The 23,682-nt window shown below is 46.9% G+C and overlaps 1 protein-coding gene across 3 annotated transcripts in view; it reads right to left on the bottom strand.

The window, feature by feature from the left end:
• ZFP64 (ZFP64 zinc finger protein) overlaps positions 1-23,372 on the bottom strand; it is an 87,977-nt gene extending 64,605 nt beyond the window's left edge. For 2 of the 3 annotated variants that reach the window (XM_044262815.1, XM_044262812.1), the window contains exons 1-5: positions 23,187-23,372; positions 19,344-19,583; positions 6,162-6,323; positions 4,460-4,522; positions 727-978 (exon numbers count right to left, since the gene is read on the bottom strand). In XM_044262815.1, the coding sequence (XP_044118750.1) occupies positions 727-978; positions 4,460-4,522; positions 6,162-6,323; positions 19,344-19,583; positions 23,187-23,232 (763 nt within the window). In that variant the 5' untranslated portion in view covers positions 23,233-23,372. The remainder of the gene's footprint in view (positions 1-726; positions 979-4,459; positions 4,523-6,161; positions 6,324-19,343; positions 19,584-23,186) is intronic. The other variant, XM_044262813.1, reaches the window with a different exon arrangement.
• Between the last annotated feature and the right edge of the window lie 310 nt (positions 23,373-23,682).

Here is a 23,682-nt window from a genome sequence, read left to right as displayed (position 1 = left end):
GCCTTGGGTAGCCCACTGGTCCAAAAGGAGGGTGAAAGGCAAGTGGAGCAGAGCCGGACCGCCCCAGCTACGGCAAGTGGACAGACAGCTAACCCACAGGCAGCCGATCCCCAGCCAAGGTCAGTGGACACCCAGCCTTTCGCCCCACATGTGACTGAGCCCAGTCAAGACCAACAGAGTGTCTGGCCAACTGGCTAGACCTGAAGTATGTGAGCGATACTCGATTACAATCTGCCATTGAGGTTTTGTAGTGATTGTTACACAGCATCACCGTATCCAGAGCTAACTGATACACTTGCCAAAAGGAAATGTCAATGACTCATTAAGTGACCTCCCCTGCTGCGTTTTCCCACGAAGCTGTCCCAGGCTGAACTCATCTGAGTATACTTCAAAAATGACCGGAATGCAGACACTATGCGGAAATTTATTAAAAAATGCGTTGTTGACATTTCCCTCACGGTTTCATGGAGCTCACCTTCTTGTCGAATACTTTACTAGTGAATAAGTTATAGAGCGGCATAAAGAGAGCGATGGGGTTATAAGCTCAATGATTTTCTTCCCCCTCCTCGAGAAAGGCTCTTCCAGGTGGACGCACAGCGAACCCGCGAACCGTGCAATGAGCAGACGTCCCCCGCTTGTGTACTGAGGTGGTGCCTCAGGGCTTTAAGGTGCTTTTCAGCAGCTGGCGGTGAGGAGCCCAGCGTGCGAGCAGCAGGAGGGACCTACCTGTGTGGGAGCGCAGGTGGACGGTGAGCTGGCTGGAGTTGCGGCTGGCGTAGGGGCAGATCTGGCACTTGAAGGGCCGCTCGTCCGAGTGGATCCGCAGGTGTTTGTTGAGGCTGCTGCTGTCGGCCGCCGCGTAGTCACACGTCTTACACTTGTAGGGCTTCACGCCCGTGTGACACCGCATGTGGGTCTTCAGCTTGTCTTTCCGGCTGAAGCACTTGCCACAGACCTCACACTTGTGGGGCTTGTCTCCTTCAAACACACACACAGCAGGTATCAGAAAACAGCACTGAAGAAGACAAAGGCTGATTCCCCGCTCCGGCCCACTGGTCCAAAAGGAGGAGGAGAGGCAAGTGGAGCAGAGCCGGACCGCCCCAGCTACGGCAAGTGGACAGACAGCTAACCCACAGGCAGCCGGTCCCCAGCCAAGGTCAGTGGACAACCAGCCTTTCGCCCCACCTGTGACTGAACTTTATGCTGAGAAGAGTACGCGGTCACTGAAGGATATTCAGGTAACTTCAAAAGCTAGATAGAAAAATTTGCCAAGAGCTAACATCTTTGGGGGGGGGGTTCTTCTATTTTGCCTCTTGCCATTTCTTGGTTTTTCCTGCATCAAATATGAATTCCTTATCCATTAAAAATAGGTGACTCACATGTCTCAAGTAGAACTAAGGAGAATAGGAACTGTTCATTGTCTCCTTCCGTTCTCTCCTTTTCCTTTTTTTCCACAGATACACCCTAAAGCGCCAACACTCTAAGTTTTCAGAGAGCTCGGGGCTGAGCAGCTCCTGGCTCCCTTCCCCAGCCTGGCCCGCAGCCACGAATCATTCTGCAGCGCGGTCCTCGCCAATGAAATGGCAGAGAGGGTCAATGCGTCCCTTCTGCAAAGGGACACTGCTTGCCTTTTACTTTGCACTTTCTGCCTTCCCAGCCGTTTCCGAGACATGGGGTGAACGCGCAGGTGAGGGCACCTTGCCTGCAGACGGCTGATCCCGTGACGTGATGGGCTTTAATGACGCAGAAGCAACTTAAGTCCCTGGCTGGTCTCGTAGGACAGAGCCGCCTACCTGCTCTAGACCTCGTGCCTAGCTCCGGACAGTTACGTGAGAGAGACAAAGCCCTACGGCATGGGAGCTGGGGTGGGGCTCTCTCTGTCAGGGCAGCTTCATCTATACTCACTATCATACCTACTACCCATGAATGACTGCTGATTGTTTTACGGGCATCTCTCTAATTATTTGTGTGTGATTCTCCTCAATCCTCTTAACCGCTGGGGTTAGAACCCACGACGGTCTTGCTTTCTGAGTCCAAATGCAACATGGCCTCCCCACTGACTACTTCCTTGCACATTAAATCATCCCGATGGTCTTGTCACATCATTACTTCTCTGCACCATGATTTGTAAAGTGGAAGGATTTCACTGGATGCAGGTGCCACCGATTATTGAACCAGTGTCCTACCCGGCCACCGAAAAGAATGAAGCCAACATGTACTACTGACGTGGAAAGATGACCAATAGTGACAGCAATTTGTAGGGATGGTATATATAATATTAACTTAATAAGAGATAGAAAAAGTAGATACTGTGTATTTTTAGGGTGAAGATTGGTCTTCTAGAATGAGACACAGTAGTCGACTAAGACTGGTGACTTTGGGCTTATACCGCATAAGGAGGTGGGCTCCCAGTCAGGATTTTCCCTTTTTACTTAACATATTAAATATGTCTTCTGGCTAAATCCTAAATGCCAAGTGCAAAAATGAATGGTCAGCCAAAGCTGATCACTACTGTCAGAGAGCAAACGTCTGGGATTTAAGAATATACCTCAAAGTGTATGAAAGATTCTAATTTTATTAATAAAAAATGTTAGTAGTCAAGTTTCAAAATCCATGAACAAGAATTTCTCAGTGATGGTCAGCAGCTGATTAGCTCCTGAGGTTGCCAGGCTGTGTGTGTATCACCCTGAGCAGCCGCCGGATGCGGGAGCAGAAGGATGATTTCGGGCCAGCCTGCTAGGGCTGCTCCTGGCGACACCCTCCTCTCCGAAAGTAACAAAGGTAAGGTCACCTCCTCAACTCTCCAGCTGGAAGACGTTATTGGAGTTGCTGCTGTCATGCAGAAACCATCCCAGGACCTAAGCTGGGCTACCGGCACGTATAAGGTGCTTCCGGAGGAAGTGCAGAAACGGACTTAAGGTCACTGCTTCACTTACGCATCTCGAGTGTTTCCTGGGTCCTCGTGAACAATGACCACACTCTACTCTGGCAAGGATACATGGGCTACGCTTCACTCGACTGATAGGATCCACGTCCAACCCGTGTGGAGAGATTCTTTCTTTGTGACATCGAGAATGCTTACCAACACTTGAAACTTAATATTCTAATAATCAGAGTAAGTATATATTACTTTATATATTACTTTATATATTTTCTGCCAAAATCATGTATGGAAATAGTATCTTATTTTTATTGAATTTGTGTGTGTGCTCCTGTGACAACCTGCGAGGTTCCATGGCCTATCAGGACCTGAACTGTGAGGTTGGTTAGAACGGGATGGGGACCCCAGCGTGGTCAGGCCATCACTAGCCATGGGCAAGAAATTTCAGAAATCACAGCTGGAGATGTCATCTTCCAAAGGTGAGGCCGACGTTGGGCAGTAATTACTGACATCTCAGCCACGTGTCAGAGGACACCTGCCTTATACACTTTTATACTCTCTACATTCACACTCTCTCATTTGAATTACGAGTATCTAATGCTTTGTTAAAAATAGTCTAAATGCAGCTCCTTCTCCATTCAGAAAATCCGGGAGACATAACCATAGTATATTAAAGAAAATTAAGTCACCAGAAATAAGTAAATTTTTCTTCTCCATGGACCAATCTTTTCCTCTCCTTTTACTGTTTTCTTTTTTCTTTCTTTCTTTCTTTCTTTCTTTCTTAATAATCTCTACACCCCACATGGGGCTTGAACCCATGACCCCAAGATCAACAGTCACACGTTCCACCAACTGAGCCATTCAGGCATATCGTCAATCTTTCCCTTTCCTTTTATTATTTATTTCTTTTTAAAGATTTTATTTATTTATTAGAGAGAGCGCAGGAGCAGGCGGGGAAAGACGGGGTAGAGAGGGGTAGCAGACTCCCTGCTGAGCAGGGAACCCGACATGGGATTCAATCCCAGGACCTTGGGATCATGACCTGAGCTGAAGGCAGACGCCCAGAACCTCCCAGGCACCCCTTTCCTTCACCTTTTACAAAAAATATTTATTAAATTTTACCTTCAAAATGGCAAAAATAACATACACACACACACTCAGTATCCAGCGATACAGTAAAGATACATTAAAAAAAAATGGAGTCTTCTTCCCCTTCTTTCTTCCTTTATCAATTGTTACACATACGCACATTCACAAGACCATCACCTCAAAGTAAGAATACGTACCTTTAAATTTTAATGAATTCTGGCAGATTAATTGTCAAAATGGTTGGAGCTGTGTACACTTCTACTAGCTAGGTTTGCTCCTATCTGTCCCAGCACTGGATTTTATTACTTTATATATTTTCTGCCAAAATCATGTATGGAAATAGTATCTTATTTTTATTGAATTTGTGTGTGTGCTCCTGTGACAACCTGCGAGGTTCCATGGCCTATCACATGTCTGACTTGTCCGGATCCCCGGCTCCTAGCACAGAGTAGAAGCTCTGGGCACACGTGCCACAGAAATGCCACTTACCAGTGTGAATTTTTAAATGACGCTCCATGTCCTTCATACCATAGGCAGTCTTGAACTGGCAACCTTAAAAAGGCAAGAAAAGATTAATTACAGAGGGAAACATCGTAACCTAAGGGTGGAGAAACCTGGAAGAAACATCCTTAACCAAGTACAAGAGTAAACCCCACGGTGAGCGGGACAAAGGGGTATCACGTGCCTCCTGATACGAGGCCCTCAGAAGGACAGACATCACATCCGTGCTTCCTGCCCACACTGCAGAGCCTAAATCTCATTGTGAGGAAGTAACAGACAAACCCAAACTGCGCAACACTTTATAAAATAACTGGCCTGTACTTTGCAAAAATGTCTAGGTCGTGAAAGACAAAAGTTTAGGATTCAAGGAAACCGAAGAGACGGGAAAATTCAAAGTAACGTGCAATCATGAACTGGATCCCAAATCAGGGGAAAGCGCTATTGTTTTGCTACAGAGAACAAGAGTGAGAAGCTAATAAAATCTGAATAAGGCCAGTGGTTTGATAATAGTGTGTGTAAATGTTAATTTCCTTTTTTTTAAGTAAACTCTCTGCCCAACGTTGGGCTTGAACTCACGGCCCCAAGACTGAGACGCATGCTCCTCCCTCTGAGCCAGACACATGTCCCTAAGTGTTAATTTTCTGATTTTTGAGGATTGTGTTGTGGGTTATAAAAGAAGTTCTTTGATTCTAGGAAATATACATTGAGGTATTTAGGGGTACAGGGACATCACGTCTGCAACTTACTCTAAAATGGCTTTGGGGACCATAAGAGACTCTTAATCTCACAAAACAAACTGAAGGTGACGGGGGGGGGGGGGGGGGGGGGGGGGGGGCGGGGTTGGGAGAGGGGGGTGGGGTTATGGACACTGGGGAGGGTATGTGCTATGGTGAGTGCTGTGAACTGTGTAAACTGGCGATTCACAGACCTGTACCCCTGGGGCCAATAATACATTATATGTTTATAAAAATAAATAAATAAATAAAATGGCTTTGGGGGAAAAGTATGTATATACAGAAAGAATGACAAAGCAAATACAGTATGTTAACATTTGGGAAATCCAGATGAAAGGCATCCATAAATTTCTGTGCTATTTTTGCAGCTTTTCTGTGAGTTTGAAATTATTTCCAAGTAAAAAGTATTTTCTTTTTCTTTTCTTTTCTTTTTTTTTTTTTTAAAGGAAACAGCAATCTTTCTGGGTATCTTCCTAAGCCATAGCACAGAAAGAAAAATTCACAGTAACTTGGATCCTCATGAGTCCCATGTTTGTAAAAAGTCTTTTTTTTTTTTTTTTTTAAGAATTTTATTTATTTGACAGAGAGAGAGAGGAGAGCACAAGCAGGGGAAGGGGAAGGCAGAGGGAGAGGGAGAAGCAGGCTCCCCACTGAGCAGGGAGCCCTGTGAGGGGCTCAATCCCAGGACCCTGGGATCATGACCCGAGGCCAATGCTTAACCAACTGAGTCACCCAGGCGCCCCTATAAAAAATCTTAGAGTCCAAGTGCACGGTGACCAGAGACAGTGAAATAGGTCATATGTGATGATATAAATGCAGGGGGGGGGTGCTCTGATTTTTAAGCCAAGCAGTTTAGAGCATGTCTATATCCAGTTGTTGGGAATTCACAAGTTAGAGTCCCGAGATTTGTTACGTGTCACATCCTCTATACAAGCAAGTCCCAATGCCACTTTTACCTGGATAGCAACAGTTAAGCCTTTTCTGAGCAGGTGGTGCTGTGGGCTTTTTGGCACGGGACTTGGCAGGGAGAGAGATGACAGTGGCTGTCTGGTTTTCATTGCTTTCCGTGGGCAGATAAGTTTGATAGCCATGTTCGAAAACGAATTCTGGAGCTGAAACTAAAAGATGAGATGATTATTAGTTTTTATAAGATGAACACCCAATAGCTATTCCCTTTGCCTATCTTCCTTTCTAGAGAACAAACAGGCTAAATTACTTCCCCAGTCTCCTTTGCTGCTTCAGGGTAATCCTGTAACCCTGTTTTAGTCAGTGAGACACTAGAGAACATCTGTTGGGGGGCTTCTGGAAAAGATTCTCTCCTTAATTAAAAAAAAAGAAAGGGAGGCAGTTGAGGAAAAACTCATTCTTGCTGTCCTGGTTGCCCATTTCCTGTCTTTCCTGGAATGTGGATGTGATGCCTGGATCTGTGGCAGCCATTCTGTAACCATAAGGGAGAAAAGAAAATCTGATGTTGAGCCAGAGCTCTGAAACTATCCAGACTTATTAAATCTAGACTTAGTAAATAAACAAGAAATGTCATCTACACCAGGCAAGCTGTCTACTAGCTCCAGCCAAATGCATTTGGTATTCATAAGCTTTATCAAAATATCCTAACAGTGGGAAACAAACTGATCAAAGGAATTGTGGCCCAAACTACAAATAATCTCTAAAAACACAAATATTACTAAAAGAAATCCTTGCTTTTGCAGATTTTTTCTTTTAAATATTTTATTTATTCATTAGGGAAAGAGACAGAGGGAGAAAGAGAGAGAAAGAGTATGAACCGGGTGGAGAGGTACAGGGGAAGCTGACTCCTGGCTGAACCAGGAACCCGATGTGGAGCTTGATTCAAGGACTTGGAGATCACGACCTGAGCCACAGGCAGATGCCCAACCACCTGAGCCACCCAAGTGCCCCAGGTATATTCTTACTGTAATTTTCAGGGGGACAAAAAGAAAGGCCAAACACCTTTACCATCTTTATCTTTACATTTATCATTATAAAAGATAAAATAGGCAGTCTCAAACTTCTTTTTCTGCTTATAAAATTTTCGTGACGACTTTGTTAACTCAATTTATGGTTTTGGGTTTAGAAATAGTTCCGTCCTTTACTACACATGATTTGTCCCATGCAGATCTGGTTTCACAGGGGGAGTCAATCTGACTAGTGGGGTTCTGTTCGTTGGGTGAGTTTGTCAGGCTGAGAGGCCCTAACGATGACTTTGAAAGTCACTGGATATTCGGTTTCCCAAACTTCAGTCCCTGAGGCACCACTTTCGGCATTTCTGCCACTGCATTTACAGAATATCCTTACTGAAATCGGCGCAGGCCTAACATCATGACCTACTTTGGCTTTGCCTCCAGCAGTAATATCCACGTAACAGGCGGGTGGTGCTAGTTTTATTTTCTCTTAAAACAAACACAATCTTTCTTTGAATATTAGATCTTACTGACTGTCAGATGTGTTGTTATTTGAAGTACAATAAATTTAAAAGCTGCTGATTATTACGAAGCAATGCTTTTATATTCCTTAATTTTTATTTAATGAAATTCCTTAGAAATTGTGTATTTATGGAATGAACTATGTTCATTTTCTCTGGGCATCTGCCAGGAAACCCTGTTTCCTTATCTCCCCCTCTCGAGTGCCTCAGGCAATGACAGCACCACTGATGTCGGTCCAAGAGCACCTGGTCCACTAGCATTTGCTATTCGGGTAAATGGTTTCAGGGTTTCAGTTGCAACGTGCATGGGGAAGTTAAGTGGCTTTTGCTTAAAGTTGGCTGGAAGATTCTGACAAATGGATGTTCTGTCTTCACGCCAAGTCCCCTGGATGCCTGGATCAACCACACCTCATTCTTGCTGAAATGTTTCATCTGGGCTGTGGGGTTTGGCTTTTGCTCTGGCTTCCATTGCTCTGCTCTGTTCTCAAAGTGGGGTTCCCAGCCAGCATCACGGGACCTACGGAGGAACCGGCTACAAAGACAGATCCTCAGGCCCCTCCCCAGCGCATTGAATGGGAACCTCTGGGGTGGACCCAGCCCAGCAACCTGTGTTCTCACACGCCACCCAGGCTGTTCCGGTACGTGGTCAAGTTTGAGAACCACCGGCGTATGCCGTTCTCTTCCATGTACCTCGCCGTGAAACTTAACCCAATCTGTCTAGTGGAGGGAATCCCTCTTTCCAGTTGTTGCTTTTCAAGAACTGCAGCTGTTCCTCCAACCACCACTGTGGACCCCTGCTACCGTCTGCAGCGTTTCTAGGAACACAGTTACTGCTCATCTGTAACCAGAATCATCGCCCAAAGTCTTGGAAGGTGTTTTATCGATGGAGCGCCATACACGGAGTTCCAAAAAATGCACCCTGCTCTGCCAAAGAGACAGAATGTGTTCAACAAGGTTCAGGTTTGTTCACGGGCTCCCAAAAACGTGTTTCTTTTTTCTTTCTTTCTTTTCTTTTCTTTTTTTTTTTTTTTCTGGTGACTGCCTTTTGGTTGACAGGAATCTCACGGACTCTGGTGCACACCTCCGTGTCAGATGTGTTAAAATCCATCTTCTAACTAGTATGAGTCTGGGTCTGGCCACTTACTGGGTGTGTGACCAGGTCAGGTGTAGGCCAGGTACCTAACCTCTCTCTTTTTAAAAGAGTTGTTTATTTATTTGAGAGAGAGAGAGAAAGAGAAATTCAAGCACAGAGCCCAACTCAGGGCTTGATCTCACAACTCTGAGACCGTGTCCTGGGCTAAAACCAAGAGTCAGATGCCGAACCGACTGAGCCACTCAGGCGTCCCTACGTAACCTCTTTGTGCCTCACTTTCTTCACCCGGGGGATGGAGGACAATTTTTATCCCTCTCTCTTAGGGCTGTCCTACAAATGAAAAATTAGGCACGTAACACTGTTGGTGCTGTTGTCATTATTCACGGACTTATCCAGCAAGTACTGCCGAGGTACCTACTGTGTGCCAGGCACTGTTCTAGGCACTGGAAACACACCAGTGAGCCAAAGGGACAACGATCCCTCTATTCGTGGAGCTGATACTAGTGGGGCGTGGTGCAGGCAATAAATGATTTAAACACACACTATACAGCTACTGTAGATACAGAGCTAACGGCTACGGAGAGAACTAAAGCCGAGAAGGACCACAGGGAGTGCTGGAGGCAGTATTAAGTAGGGGGAGGCACGAGGGCCGCAGGGAGAAGGTGACATTTCGGGATGTGGAAGCACGTCATTATTCATGGTTTCTGTGGCAGGTGGCTAGAAATCAACAGCCAACAAGGGCGCCTTGGGGCAGCTGGTCACCAGGTCTTGCTGGAGCCTCTTGGCTGGCTTTACAGCAGGCCCATCGGTCCCCCACACCTGGCTTCGTTCCAGGATGCCCTGGGAACAGCAGGGCCTACAGATACCCCAGGGAAAGGCTTCAAGTAGCCTTGGTCATCAGGGGGCTGCCTCAGGCCCTTTAGGGTTTGGGGGGGATCGGGTGTCGCAGTCGCACTCACTGAGTCCCACTGACCTGAGGGCAACTCTTTGCAAGAGCTCAGAGCGCACCTCCTCCGGTGTGGCTACGAAAATCAGGTCCCACGTCTAGTGAGATCAGCCCCCTCTGCCCTCCAGGCGCTCACGGCCTCCCACACCTGCTGTGGGCTTCTGCTCCGTTTCTTTGCCTCCCGGGGATTTCCCTTGCTGCGCCGCATGTCCGGGTGTCGACGTGAGTCCTGGTCTGGAGCAGGAGCCCCTCAGGGGCCCAGCAACGTGGTTATGACACTGCTTACGATGTGAGCCTGAGGTTGTCCGCATCAGTGTCTGAACCCGCCGGGTCACGTGGGCCGGCAGTATAGCTCCTTTCCCCAAAGCTGCCCTTCGGAGAGCTGAAGGCAGACATCACACCTCCCAGCCCAGGCTGCTTCTCTTCTTCCGTTGAAAAGCTCCACTTTGTTTCCCTTTTTTTTTTTTTAAAGATTTTATTTATTTATTTGACAGAGAGAAATCACAAGTAGATGGAGAGGCAGGCAGAGAGAGAGAGGGAAGCAGGCTCCCTGCCAAACAGAGAGCCCGATGCGGGACTCGATCCCAGGATATATGTATATATATATATATATATATATATTTTTTTTTTTTAAGATTTTATTTTTAAGTCATCTCTACAACCAAAGTGGGGCTCGAACTCACAACCCTGAGACAAAGAGATCCAGAGTCACATGTTCTTCAGATTGAGCCAGCCAGGTACCATATATTTATATATAGATAAACATATCTATCTATCTATCTATCTATCTATTTTTTTAAATAAAAGGAAACAGTAACTGTAGAAAATCTAGGGAGTATAGAGTAAGTGTAGAGAAGAAAAGAAAAGCTGCCCAAAGCGGCCGAGGCAATATATCACGTGACGATACACACCCCTTCATTATCCGCTCATTATATACTGTACGTTTTCTCTAAAGCACTTATCTCTACTGTGATCAAATAATTACTTGGGAAATTACTTAATGGCCATCCTCCTCCCTTTGGCTGGACGAACCACCTGAGGACACGCCTGTCCTTTCCATCACTGTCTCCCAGTACCTAACGCAGAACTTGACAAAGGACAGGGGCTTAGAGGACCTTTGTGAATTAATGATCAACCTAATGGTGAAGACGTTTCTTTGTATGGAGATTTTTAAAAGCATAAAACTGGCATTGTGGCTTAAATCATTTATACTCTTTTTTGTTAAAAAATTTCACCATTTGAAGCCATTTGCCACCCTATCATTGATCCAAAACAGTTTCAAATGGCTACATACTCTTCCTTCATTTTGGTTGTGGCATGGTTCAGTGATCTATTCCCCCATCTTTGACACTGAGCTGGTTTCTAAGTACTACTTTTATAAATAACACCTACCCCAATTGTTTTTTTTTTTAATTAGAACTTTCATTTAATTCAGCCTCTAATATACACACATACATTTTTGAAACCTTCAGTTTTATGTATTTCTTGTTATTAGAGCATATGTTACATTAATTGCATGCCATTTAAAAAATATTATCTAGAACTTTTGGTTTTCAAAAATCAGTGATCTTTCTCTCAATGCCAAAAAGTTGATTTTAGCTGGACTTTGGGAAGGACTCACACCTTCAGCAAATTGTATAGTTAGGCTTCTCTAAGCTGCCTTTTTATTTTTTATTTTTTAATTTTTTATAGACATATATTTTATCCCCAGGGGTACAGGTCTGTGAATCGCCAGGTTTACACACTTCACAGCACTCACCAAAGCACCTACCCTCCCCAATGTCCATAACCCCATACACCTACCCCAATTTTTTAACGGACCTCTAGGTTCTTTGGATACATTCTTCTAAATGTTGAAGAATTGGTCGGAATGGTATGGTCATTTAATTGCTTGCTGGTAAATAATTATAAGATCTTTCCCAAAAATCTGTATCAGTTTACATTTTTCCCTTTACTTTCACTAGCTCTTCCCAGCTATGTGACAGGACAAAATGAGATCAGGTTAGTTTCATGCGCATTTCCTTTATAATTGGTGAGGATGAATCCCTTCCAACATTTTTTATCCAGCCCCATTCCTTCTACACTGCATTCCCTGTTTATGCTATGAGCTCCTTTTTTTTTTCTTTCCTATTGAATTTCACTTTCTTTCTCATTGACTTGTACATGAGCTTTACAGATCAAGGGTATTACCACTCTGTCATATATTCAAATCTATGGCTCTTTTCTTCCTAAGTTGACTGGGCTTAGGATTCACATTTAGGGTTCTGGATCCAACTGAAACTCGGAATTCATCTCCTGAGAGAAAAGGGTTTTCACACACGTGGTGCACAGGGACCCCACCAGCCAGGAGGCACCCCGCCCCGTGCACCCTCCTCCAGGCTCCCATCTCTGACTTCGCGCCCTCTCTCTGCCACAGCTGATTGGTCCAGCAGCAGATACCTGACAGGAGCCTAGCCAATCGGAACTGCTTGCCCTGAAGGAAGGAACTGGGACTAAGATACTGTGCTTTGGTGTGAACTTTCCTTGGGTGGGGGATGCGGGGGGCATTAAGCTTGGGGGCAGTCAGGCAGACAAACTTCTTAGGATCTTGAGATCCATCTGGGGATTGATTGATTGATTGATTGATTTGACAGACAGAGGTCACAAGTAGACAGAGACAGGCAGAGAGTGAGGAGAAAGCAGGCTCCCTGCCAAGCAGGGCTCGATCCCAGGACCCTGGGATCATGACCTGAGCCAAAGGCAGAGCCTTTAACCCACTGAGCCACCCTGGCGCCCCTGGGGATCTCTTTATAACGCAGACTCGATTCAGTACTTCAAACCAAGCCCTCACTGGCTGGCTTAAATTCCCGACCCTGCTCAGAGCCACGGAGATGTTACCCCAAGGGGAGGGGATTCTGGGTATCTGCGCGGTTCACCAGAGCTTTGGGTTGGGGGCGGTTCTGAGGCATGAACAAGTGTGAGAAACAGTCATGAAGACTCTTCCGAGGGGTGGTCAAGAGCAAAGATTCTGCCCCCCAGCAAGTTCAGATTTGCCACTTTCTGCCTTTGGCATCTTGGACAAGCTTTTCACCCTTTTGTGCCTGAGTCGGTTATTGGTAAAATGGGGATAATAAGTCTTAATACCTGACGTGGATCATATAGAGTGCTGAGGAAAGAGATGGCAAATAAGCACTACATCAGACTCAGCTGTTCCTCCTACGGTCAGATCCTCCAAGCCAATCATCAGTCTGACTTACTCAATTGCTCACCCGCGCAACAACCTTCGGTGGCTCCCCAGCTCCTTTGGAATGAAGGCCAGAGCTGAAGCATGGCTCCTACCACACATACTCTGTCATCTCTAGTCGCCGTTACCACATCTTACCCTGAGCTTCCCCACTTCTCAACCACCATTAGGAAATGCCCCCTTCCCACCATCTTCCTCCCAAAGGCCAGGGAATCTTTCAAGGCCAAGTATACCTTTGATCTCACTCACAATCTTCCCTCTGGCTTTCCCCACGGGGACCAATCTACTCCATTAACCCTCTGCACAAGGCTATGCTTGTCACAGATGGCTGGGCTTGGGGGTCTTACCACCAAATTCTCCTCCCCGACGGGCTTGGAATTCTCTAAGGGTGAGCATCCCCGCTGCCTTGGTTCCAGCATCTGGCACACAACAGTCCCAACGCTGCCCTTGCTGGAACCTCCCAATGGGGCACACCCCACGCCACAGGCCACAGGCACACTCATTTAATTTAACGCTCCCAGCTGCCCTTTCCTTAGCTCATTGCATTAACTGGTTTATTGAGTGTCTATGATGTCCCAGGCCCAGTGCTGGGGCTGGGGTGGGGGAGGGCAGGAAAACAAGATGCATTAGGTCCCTGCTGGCGGGGAGGTTTACAATCCAGTAAATTAGAAATTAAACCATTCATCGGGGGCCCACAGGCGAAACTGAGCCTTCAGATTCTCTTTCAAGGTTTTCAAAATCAGTGAGGCGGCTGGGTCTTCCCAGGTCAAGGTCCTCTGGCCAGAGACCACCAGGGACATGGCTGTGGTTGAAGTCTGTGGCTCAGTGGCATAAGGGAAACCTCAGACCATGTCACACAGTATCTCTGTGACAGGGCTGCTACGAAGGACTCACTCCTGGTTGGGGATTCATGTTCGGGAGGTGCAGGGAGGGTGGAGGCCCGCCTGGGAGCTGTCAGGAAATGGGGAAGACCCTAGGGTTTGGTATCTTAATACTGAGCAGAGAAGGCGCATCTGGCCTAGGGAGAGATGCAACCGTCACTCAGATCAGCGGGGGAGGGGATGTTTGGTATCTTGGGGCTTAGATAGGGGGAGGGGCCTTGTTCCACCACGGTTGCCTGCTCATGCTGATGTTCTGTGAACTGTTTGTTCACCAGGAGAACAGCACGGCCCGCCTGTGAGAGCCAGCCCAGCCCCTGATGGTTCCTGGCTGTCGGGCTGCTTTCCTTTCCCAGCTGGGTGTCCACAGGCCCTCCCACTCCCCATGGCGGCGTATATGTTGCCGCAGTCACTGCTGCTGCCTGGCTTCTGACAGCATCTGAATCCACATCTCTAGTCAACTCAAGATTGTGTGTCACCAAATTACTGGTTAATAACAAGTGAGATAAATAAATGCTGGGGGGGGGGGAGTGGTGAAACACCTAACCTCGGTGGGAGGGAGGGAGAGGAGAAATCACGGCTAGCTTCTAGGTGGAGGTGACTTTTAGTTCAGGACCAAACGAGTAGGAATTAACCAGAAGGGAAGAGAAAGACCCTTCTGGGTCAAGAGATCAATTCGAGTACTACTGGCTGGGGGCTGGTTGCGAGCGAGGTTCTGCAGTCACATTTTCCCCGTGCTGTTTCATTTTGTTTTCAGAGCCCCCTGATTTGGGAAGTCAGGAGAGCTAACCCTGACAGCTCTACGTGTCTCACATTGAGGGGACTATTGTCACGTTCCATTTGGGGCAGCAGACAGAGATCCTGTTACGCGCCCAAGGTTAGCTACCTCATCAGCAAATGCTGCCACTGGGAACTCAGCTCAGGTAACCGGGCCGAGACCCTTTAACTACCAAGCCCTGTGGTTTTTCTATTTATTCTTGTCCCCTCTTTTTTTTTTTTTTTTAAATTTTTAAATGATTTTATTTACTTATTTGAGAGAGAGAGCGAGCGAGCGAGCATGAGAGTAGAGAGGTCAGCGGGAGAAGCAGGCGCCCCGCTAAGCAGGGAGTCTGATGCGGGACTCGATCCCAGGACTCCAGGATCATGACCTGAGCCGAAGGCAGTCGCTTAACCAACTGAGCCACCCAGGCGCCCTTCTTGTCCCCTCCTGAAAGATGAGACACCAGGAGCTCTTATAATTGGCCACAGTCATGAGGCTCCTAAGTCCCTATGTGGCCAAGATGCCAACTCGGGGGCCTAACTCCTACGCCCCAAGGTTTGCAGAACTTAGAAAACGCAAGTGGGAGGCTGTTTCCACCGGCATCAATATCCGAGGTTACCGCACCTGTAGGAAAGTTCTTAAACCAAGTGCCAAACATAAGGCGGCTTTCAAGGTTAATAGGCAGCGAATACGTTTTACTTAAATGTAAATTAAAGTAATTTAATTACTTACTTTGACCAGACAGTGATGGGGGACAGAGATGAGCCGAGTGAGGAAGGGTCTGGCTTTCATCACACAGCCGGAGAGGCACAGACAAGTTTGGGCAATGTCTGGGTGAGAGCATCTGGAGAAATCTGCTAGCGTCGGGGGTCCCACTCTGGCCTTGGGCAGTGAGAGAGTTCCACGCTGGCTGGGACTTGGATTCCCTGAGGTGCTTGTTAGAAGCACAGATGCCTGGGTGGCTCACTCGTTAAGTGTCTGCCTCTGGCTCGGGTCATGATCCCAGGGTGCTGAGATCAAGCCCTGCATCGGGCTCCCTGCTCGGCGGGGAGCCTGCTTCTCCCTCTCCCGCTCCCCCTACCTGTATACCCCCTTTTGGTGAGTTTCTCTGTCAAATAAATAAAATCTTATATAAAAAAAAACAACAACAGATACCTGAACCTCAGCTCCAGAGCTTCGACGAAGCTGAGCCTGGGCCCCAGCATCTTTAACAAGCTCTCAGGGGACCTGGGTCCACAGGCGGGCGGGGAACAGCCCCTGTAGGTAGCACTGAAGCCCGTGCAGGTGGGGAGCTGGGCCCAGAAAACCAAATGAAAACAGTGTGAAAGGGGGGAAAAGCAGGCTTCTGCTTGTTTTGAGGTAGAGAGGCTGGAAAGAGGAGGAAGAGCCGCTGAGTCAGCCAGAGACGGGTCAGACTGCAAATCTCGCCACCTGTTCATTAATCTCGACGTTAATAAAAGCGGTTGTTTACTGAGCCCAATTATTCCATCCCAGACCGTTTATGTGGATTATTACAGAGTCCTCCAATAACACAATGACGATTAGGTAACAGGCACCTAATTCTATTACCTAATAGTATTAGGTGCCACTCGAACCCCTTTCTACAGATGAGAACTATTAAGAAGAGAGCAGAGGGCAACTTGCCCACAGTCTGGGGTGGAGGGTGGCAGGCAGGAACGCAAGCCCAGCAGCCTGTCTCTGGACCGTGCAGCTCCCCGCACCTCCGTTCCAGGGGTGCCACCGTGAGCTAGGTGCACCGACGTCTCCAGGCCCGGCCTGAGCATACAGGGTGGCCAGCGAAGCCCAGGCATGCCCCCTGTGAGTGGGCACAGGGCAGTGGAAATGCCAAGGGGAGGGCGAGAGCCTTTGAGCAAAGACCTAGGACAGAAGGAGGAGCCAGTACGTGGGGGTGGGGTCAGCTTTACTGATGGATGGGAGACTGGGGCAGCCGCTCATTCTCCCAGCAAGGACCAGTGCTGGAGATCCAGCGGTGGGCAGGAGGGGTGCAGCCCCTGACCTCATGGCGCTTACGGCTCAGGGATGGTTTAATGACAGGGACATAATCTGGTCCGGGGGAAACAGAGAAGGGGTCTCTGACGAGATGCCTTTAAGCTCAGCTCGGATGTATGCCCAAGAGTCAGTTTTAGGCAGGGGGTACAACACATACTCAGGCTCTGAGACAAAGAAACGTGGCTCAGTTGGAAAAGAGAGGACTTCATCTTGGCTGCTGCCATAAAGAGTGAAGGGGAGTGTCCTGAGATGAAACAAGATCCCCTGTCGGGAAAAGTATTTTGGGCAGAGGGAACAGCATAAGCGAAGCCTCAGAACCTGGAAAGGTGCAATGGCCAAAAATAAAGTGTGGGCCTTGACGCCTCCTGACGTTTTATGGGTTCCACACCCCGTGTGCAGGGTTATTGGGAGTTTGATTCTGAGGACGGCGAACAGGGAGAAGACCACAAGGGTAAAAGCCAAAATGCCTAAGTCCTGGGACTGTCTTGAACTTGTGGTCTTCTCCCACCTGTAGCATCCCTCTGTCCAGCCATAAAATAAGAAACCCACTGTTAAGGTGGTTTTTAGCTTTAACACTTTCTTGGTGACTTCTTCTGGGATGATAAACTCGGGAGAAAGTGGGCCAACCTCAAGGTGCTTTTCTTAAGGCTTGTGAGGTGATCAGGTAATTATAGTTCAGTGTTTTAAAGACTCGGGAGAAACACTTTGGATGCATTAAGGAGACAACCCCAAAACTTTGCTTATTGGCAAAAAAATCAACCACCACACCAATACAAAATCAAGGTGGTGAAAGTTGGTGCCCCCCACCCCGCCCCGCCATGTTCTTTCACCCTTCAGATCCAGATTAACTATCTGCTAAATACTGTCGGAGAAGACTCTAGAAAAAGCCTGTGGGCTCAGTCAGGCTTATGGATGTATTTCGTTTGGCCAACAAAGTTTTAAAATTTCGGAAATTTTACATTTTTCAGCTTCTCTGAAAAACCCAAATATCTAACTGACCGGATCCAAAGGGCAGCTGTCCCTTTGGATGAGTCATATGTACTTATTCTACTTAAACCACAGTCCCCACCAGTCCCCATTACCTTTTGCACAGCTTGCTTCTTTCATTAACATTATTACCTGCCTCATTCCTGTTCTAGAAGCTTGCCTTGAATATAATACTAGGTATGCATCCATAAGTGTGATTTTACACTCCCCCCACCAAGAATCTTTCTGTGTCTCTACAAAGCTCTAGCTCCCCTTTTCAAGGTTAAGTCATACTTCACTGTCCGAATCTCTGATGTTTATTTATCTGATTTTCTCTTGATGTATACATACAAAGGTACCACTTTCCTTATAGCCTATATAGTAAATGAACTCCTTTATACATCTGTTTATGAAATTTTAGGGGATAAGTGGACTTACTAGGTAAATGTGTTTATGTACATTTTAAAATTTGGAACATTTTAAATTTAAGATGTTAAATTTAAAAGACATCACAAAATTGTAAAATTGTCCAAGTTATATGAATTTACACTGAAAGCAGTATCCTGTCCCAGCCCTTCTTTTGACTCACATTAATTTAATTACTAAGGTGACAGAGCATCCTTCTATGTTCAGTGGTCTCTTGAATATTATCTGCTGCCCTTTGCTGACATAATCATTTGCTTTTTTCTCTACTCTTATTGATTTTAGGAGTTCTTTATATATGAAGGACATTAAGCCTTAGTCATCTGTGCTGCAGTTTGTTCCCCCAGTTGTTGGTCTTTAGTTTTATACATTGTTTTAACTTTGCGAAAATTTTAACTTCATTTGTAGCCACATTCCTGATGCTTTTTCTTTTGCCAGAGGACTCCAGCTTGTCTTTTGGTAGGCAGAATATTGATATATATATACCAATATATATATGATTATTTTTTAAAAGACTTTATTTTTAAGTCTCTACACCCAACATGGGGCTCAAACTCACAACCCTGAGATCAAGAGTGACATGTTCCACCAACTGAGTCAGCCAGAAGTCCCATATACTTTAATTTAAAAATCTGAATGCCTTTAGCTACGGAATACATTCTTTGTTTCCCCGCAGGATCTGACAGCATCTCCGCTATCTATTTCATAAATGGGTGACTTCACATTTTTAAACTTGTCTGTCTAGTCCCTTGAGACAGATCCTAGAGGTTTAAGTACAGGTAATGTTAGTGCGACTGTGTGTCTGTGTATATTTACTCTACAATTTTATGGTTTCACTGAGCACATTTAAATTTTAGATCCATCTGTAATTTATTTTTGGTGGAGTAAATGAACACAACCAAGAACTAGGATGAACTTTTCTATTTCCCTAGCTGGCAGCAAGGGAGGGGGGAGTAGGGAGGCATCAAAACCTACTGATAAATTAAAACACAAAACAAAACAAATAAAACATGTTTTTTGTCCCTTTATAAAAATAATGCAAATTTTAAGATCAAACCCACACTCCCACCACCCAAAATAACTACTTTTTTTTTTTTTCATGCATTTCCTGTAAGTATTTTTTTTTTTTCTTGGTGTATACAGGTTTTTGTTTTAGAAATCTGTTTTTTGTCTGTTTTAACATATGACAACATCTATAACTGCTAACAGTTAATGTTGCCACCCAGCAGTTCCCAAACCTGGCTGGGCAGCTGGCTTCCCAGTGGAGCTTGTTAAAAATAATGAATCAGCCTGCCTACAGGGTGGACCCTGGGAATCTATATTTTTAATAAGTTCCACGGAGGTGTTTGGGACATAACCGGGCCAACTCTAACAGTCTCTCCCACTGTCGCGGCCGTACCTGTGATCGTCTGGGTCTCGGAGGTGATGGTCCTGGTGGTGGTCTGAGTCTGGGCGGCAGGCACCGTTTCTTCCGATACAAACTGGACTGCGCTGGGGGCTGCCCCGGACGTGCCGGTCAGTTGGCAGCCACTCTGCTTGTGAGCTACAAAGGCATCCAGGTTGTTAAACTGCTGCTTGCAAATCCCGCAGATGTGGATGTCCGGAGTGAGCTCAACCAGCACTGTCGTGCCACCTGGGACTCCATGGGACAAAGGGAAAGCCACAGGTTAATTAATTAATTAACGAATTTCAAACAGATTATAACACCAACCAGATTCATGGTAGAAAAAGGGCACAGTGGCAGAGATGGCTAGTGGCTGGCCTGATGTCCCTTCTATTTCCGTCTTCTCCCTTAGTAGCAATGTTCCCAGACCCAAGTGACTGTTGCCCGCAGGGGCACTAGTGGTATTTTATGCAAGAAAGTTCTTTGAGGGATGCCTGGGTGGCCCAGTCAGTTAAGCATCTACCTTCGGTTCAGGTCATGATCCCAGGGTCCTGGGATCGAGTCCCACATCGGGCTCCTTGCTCAGCAGAGAGCCTGCTTTTCCCTTGCCTGCTGCTCCCCCTGCTTATGCTCTCTTTCTCTGACAAATAAATAAATAAAATCTTAAAAAAAAAAAAGTTCTTTGATGTGCAGGACTGCTGTACTTTGAAGGAGCAGGAGCCATGTCCCATCCGAATGAAAGGTAGTTTTATTCCCCATTCGTTATGAAAATCAATCCCTCTGCTTTTACCTGCTTCCTGCCCCGGACCCTGCCAAGAGAACTACTAAATGATCTTGGTCCCTCACATGCTTGGGAACTTCTGGGAAGTTTGGCCTTTCATGATAAAAAGGGATCAGACATGAATGGCACTGGTTCCCTCTTCTTTTGGTCTTAAGTGCAGATGTGATGCCAGGAGCTTCTGCAACCCTATTTTCACTATGAGGAAAATGCTAAGATCGCTACAGATGCTGATCCCTTGATCCCCTGCATCAACTAATTTCAGACTTCTCATTAGGCTGGTAGAGTTCAGTTGGTTACTTATAGCCAAAATTCATTCCTAACTGATAGGGACATTGTTTCTCAATAGTAATGATGCCAAGAGTTAATACTTGTGTTACTATATTAGAAAGTGTGATGGAAAGGTTGGTTAAATAAAGAAATACATCCAATTAATAAGTCTCTAATATGACAACCTTCATTTTTATTTTTAAAAATTTTCCTGCTTTATTATAAGGAAACTCATGTTTGTAACAGAAAATTTGGAACAGAAGAAGCAGGGGGAAAATCAGTCACAATCTTTCCACCTATGTGTACCATGAACATTACAAATTATTTTGTTCCATTTATTTTCTTTATGCTTAAAAATTAAGATCATAATGTACTATAAAATTAGTCTTCTCCCCACATAATATCACATAAGCACTGTGGCTAGATCACTAAAATTTTTATAAGTATAATTATTTAAAAGGTGCCTGGGTGGCTCAGTGGATTAAGCGCCCAACTCTTGGTTTCAGCTCAGGTCATGTCATGGATGGTAGGATGGAGCCTTGCAGTGGGCTCTGTGCTCAGTGGGGAGCCTGCCTGAGATTCTCTCCCTCTGCCCCCTCCCCACTCTCTCTTTCTTTCTCTCTCCCTCTCTCAAATAAATAAATCTTTAAAAATATATATAATCATCTAATAACACACTATTCCATGTTATCTACGCATCATAATCTTAGTACTTATAAGGTCTTTATTATTTCTAAATTTCCTGAAATCTAAATCACATGAGAACTACCTTTGTGTATATACAGTTGGTATATATGAATAATAACTTTCTGAAAATTTATAAATATTTATATTATGTTCAATTTTCTCAAGTCGAGCTGACAAAAAAAATCTCTGTGTGGAAATACAATTTGGTTCACTTGCTAAGGAGAGCTGGTCTGGGCTGTGTCATAATATTTTATTTTTTTTCTTTTAATATTATTTGTTTATTTATTTGACAGAGAGAGATCTCAAGTAGTTAGAGAGGCAGGCAGAGAGAGGGAGGGGGGAAGCAGGCTCCCTGCTGAGCAAGAGAGCCGGATGCAGGACTCAATCCCAGGACCCTGAGATCATGACCCTAGCCCAAGGCAGAGGCTTAACCCACTGAGCCACCCAGGCGCCCTGCGTCATAGTATTTTCTAAACCGTTTTGCAGAGCGCTTGTGCACTTAAATACATCCAATCAATGGGTGAAATGAATGAAGCCTTTTCTATTCCTCTGGAACACGACCTCCTCCCTGCAGCTAAGATGCCCATGAGACTAAAAGGAAAATGAACCAAAAGACGAGGTGACTGGCATTGATGAGGATTCCTTAATGATCCAAAAGATTGTTGTCTAGTATGAAAGGGTTTTAATGACAATGTCTCCAGTGTGTGGCAAGCACATAAACAATGACCTAGACTTTCCTTACAATCTTGACGTTACAATTTACAAACAGTGACTTGGGCTTGGTCTCTCTCATCTGTAAAATGGGTAGAAGTTTCTGTTCTATAGGATAGGTAAGAGGATTAAATAAGGTTGTGCTTGTAAAGGGCCAGGCCAGGGATCCCCATGCCCATGTATGATACCTGGTGGGGTTATTACTGAGATACCCTGTCAGAAGTGACAGTATCCCTCTCTGAAAAATTGGAATGATAAAATATACCTAACCTCCTCCTGCATTTGCAGTGAGAATTAACAGACCAAACAGAAAACACTGGGTACAGGTAGGGGCTCAACAGCAACAAGAATTCCTTTATCTCTACTATGTTCTCCAAACTTGTAATGGCATCACAACAAATGGGTTTTGTGTGTGTTTGTGTGTCTGCGTGTTAAACATGGACTTATCTGTGCCCCACTTGGGAGATACTGAGTCCTAACGGAGGTAGGGTGCAGGAGGGGCTGGTGTTTAGAGAAATCTGTGCTTCTCACAAGTTACGCAAGGAATACCCAGCCAAGTTTGGGAGGCAGTGTCTGCACAACAGCTAACAAGCTAAGCGCTTCCTATGTACTAGGTGTCTGCAAAGCCCGGTGCCAGGGTAGGGGGTCGTTCTCAAAACTCTGCAACCGAACCACTCCGGGTCTGGCCACAGATTCCCTCCCCCACGACCCCATCTAATGGGTGGGGCCCAGGGAGCTTTTTTCTTTTTTCTTTTTTTTAAAGAAGCGCTCCCGCTCTCAGATGGCTGGTTTGCGCTCGGTCTCTGGACCACACTTTGGAAAACAATGCCGCGGGCGAAATCAGGTTCTTGAATAAGGCTGCTGACCCCATCAGGAAAATTAAAATGAATCCCAAACTCAAAGCGACCACCGCTCCATTCCCCATTCAGATCTTCACCTTTAATATGTAAAAGGCTTTCCAGTGTGCCGGCAAGCCCAGCCCGCCAGACCTCAAGAAACCCTCGGATCCCCAGACTTCAAGGATTTGGAGCCACTGAGGCAGAAGTTTTCCCATCAGCGTAATGGCAGTTACCCCCAAATCCCCCCAAACTCCGCCGGGGGTGGGCGGGGAATGCCCCGAGGGGGTGGCGATTGTCTGAACGGCATGCCCTCCCCCACCGTTCCCTTACAAGGGGTCTTGCGAGGCTGGAGAGCGCCCCCCGCCTTGCACTGGGTTGGGTGCCCCCATCCCAAGCCCACTCCGGCGCCCCCTGCACAGCGCGCCCGCCGCGGTGCCCGAGACGCCGGCTCGGGGCCGTCACCCCGATTTCGGGGCCCCGGGCCTGCTCGCTGCGTCGCAGACGTGCTTGGGCCCGGGCCCCGGAGCGCGCACTGGGCCCCGGAGCGCGCACTGCGCCCGGAAAAGCACTTACTTTGCACCGAGCCCGGGAAGCTCTCGCCCTCGCTGCTCGCGTTCATGGCCACAGACTGGGAGGTCCCCGGCCGGCCGGGGTGCCAGGGTGGGGGGCGCTGATCTACATGGTGCAGGGACTTTTCCTTTTATTTTTCCACACCCCCCAGCCTTCCTTCTCCCAACTCCGCCAGGCGGGGAGGACGGATGTAAAGCAAGCTCCACTTCCGCTGCCTAGAGGGCGCTGGCCGGGCCCGGCCGCCCCAGCCTGGCTTTGCCTCCGCGGCTCCCCGGGGAAGCTGCGGGCCAATCCCGATGCCCGGGCCCCGCGGCCCGGGAGCGCGGAATCCCCCGGGATCTGGACCGCTAGCAAACGTCCCGGCGGGTTGGGCAGCCGCGGGCGGCTCGGGATGCGCACCCACCCCCGGCCGCGGCCGCCGGCGCCGGGCCCGCACCCCTGCGGTCGTGGCGGACGCGTTTGGCCTCCCCGGCTCGGGCGCCTTTGCACCTGCCGCCCT

The sequence above is a fragment of the Neovison vison genome, chromosome 8 (assembly GCF_020171115.1).
Source record: "Neovison vison isolate M4711 chromosome 8, ASM_NN_V1, whole genome shotgun sequence".
NCBI lineage: Eukaryota > Metazoa > Chordata > Mammalia > Carnivora > Mustelidae > Neogale > Neogale vison.
Note: the sequence above shows the minus strand (reverse complement) of the source record. Positions and strands in the feature narration are given on the sequence as shown.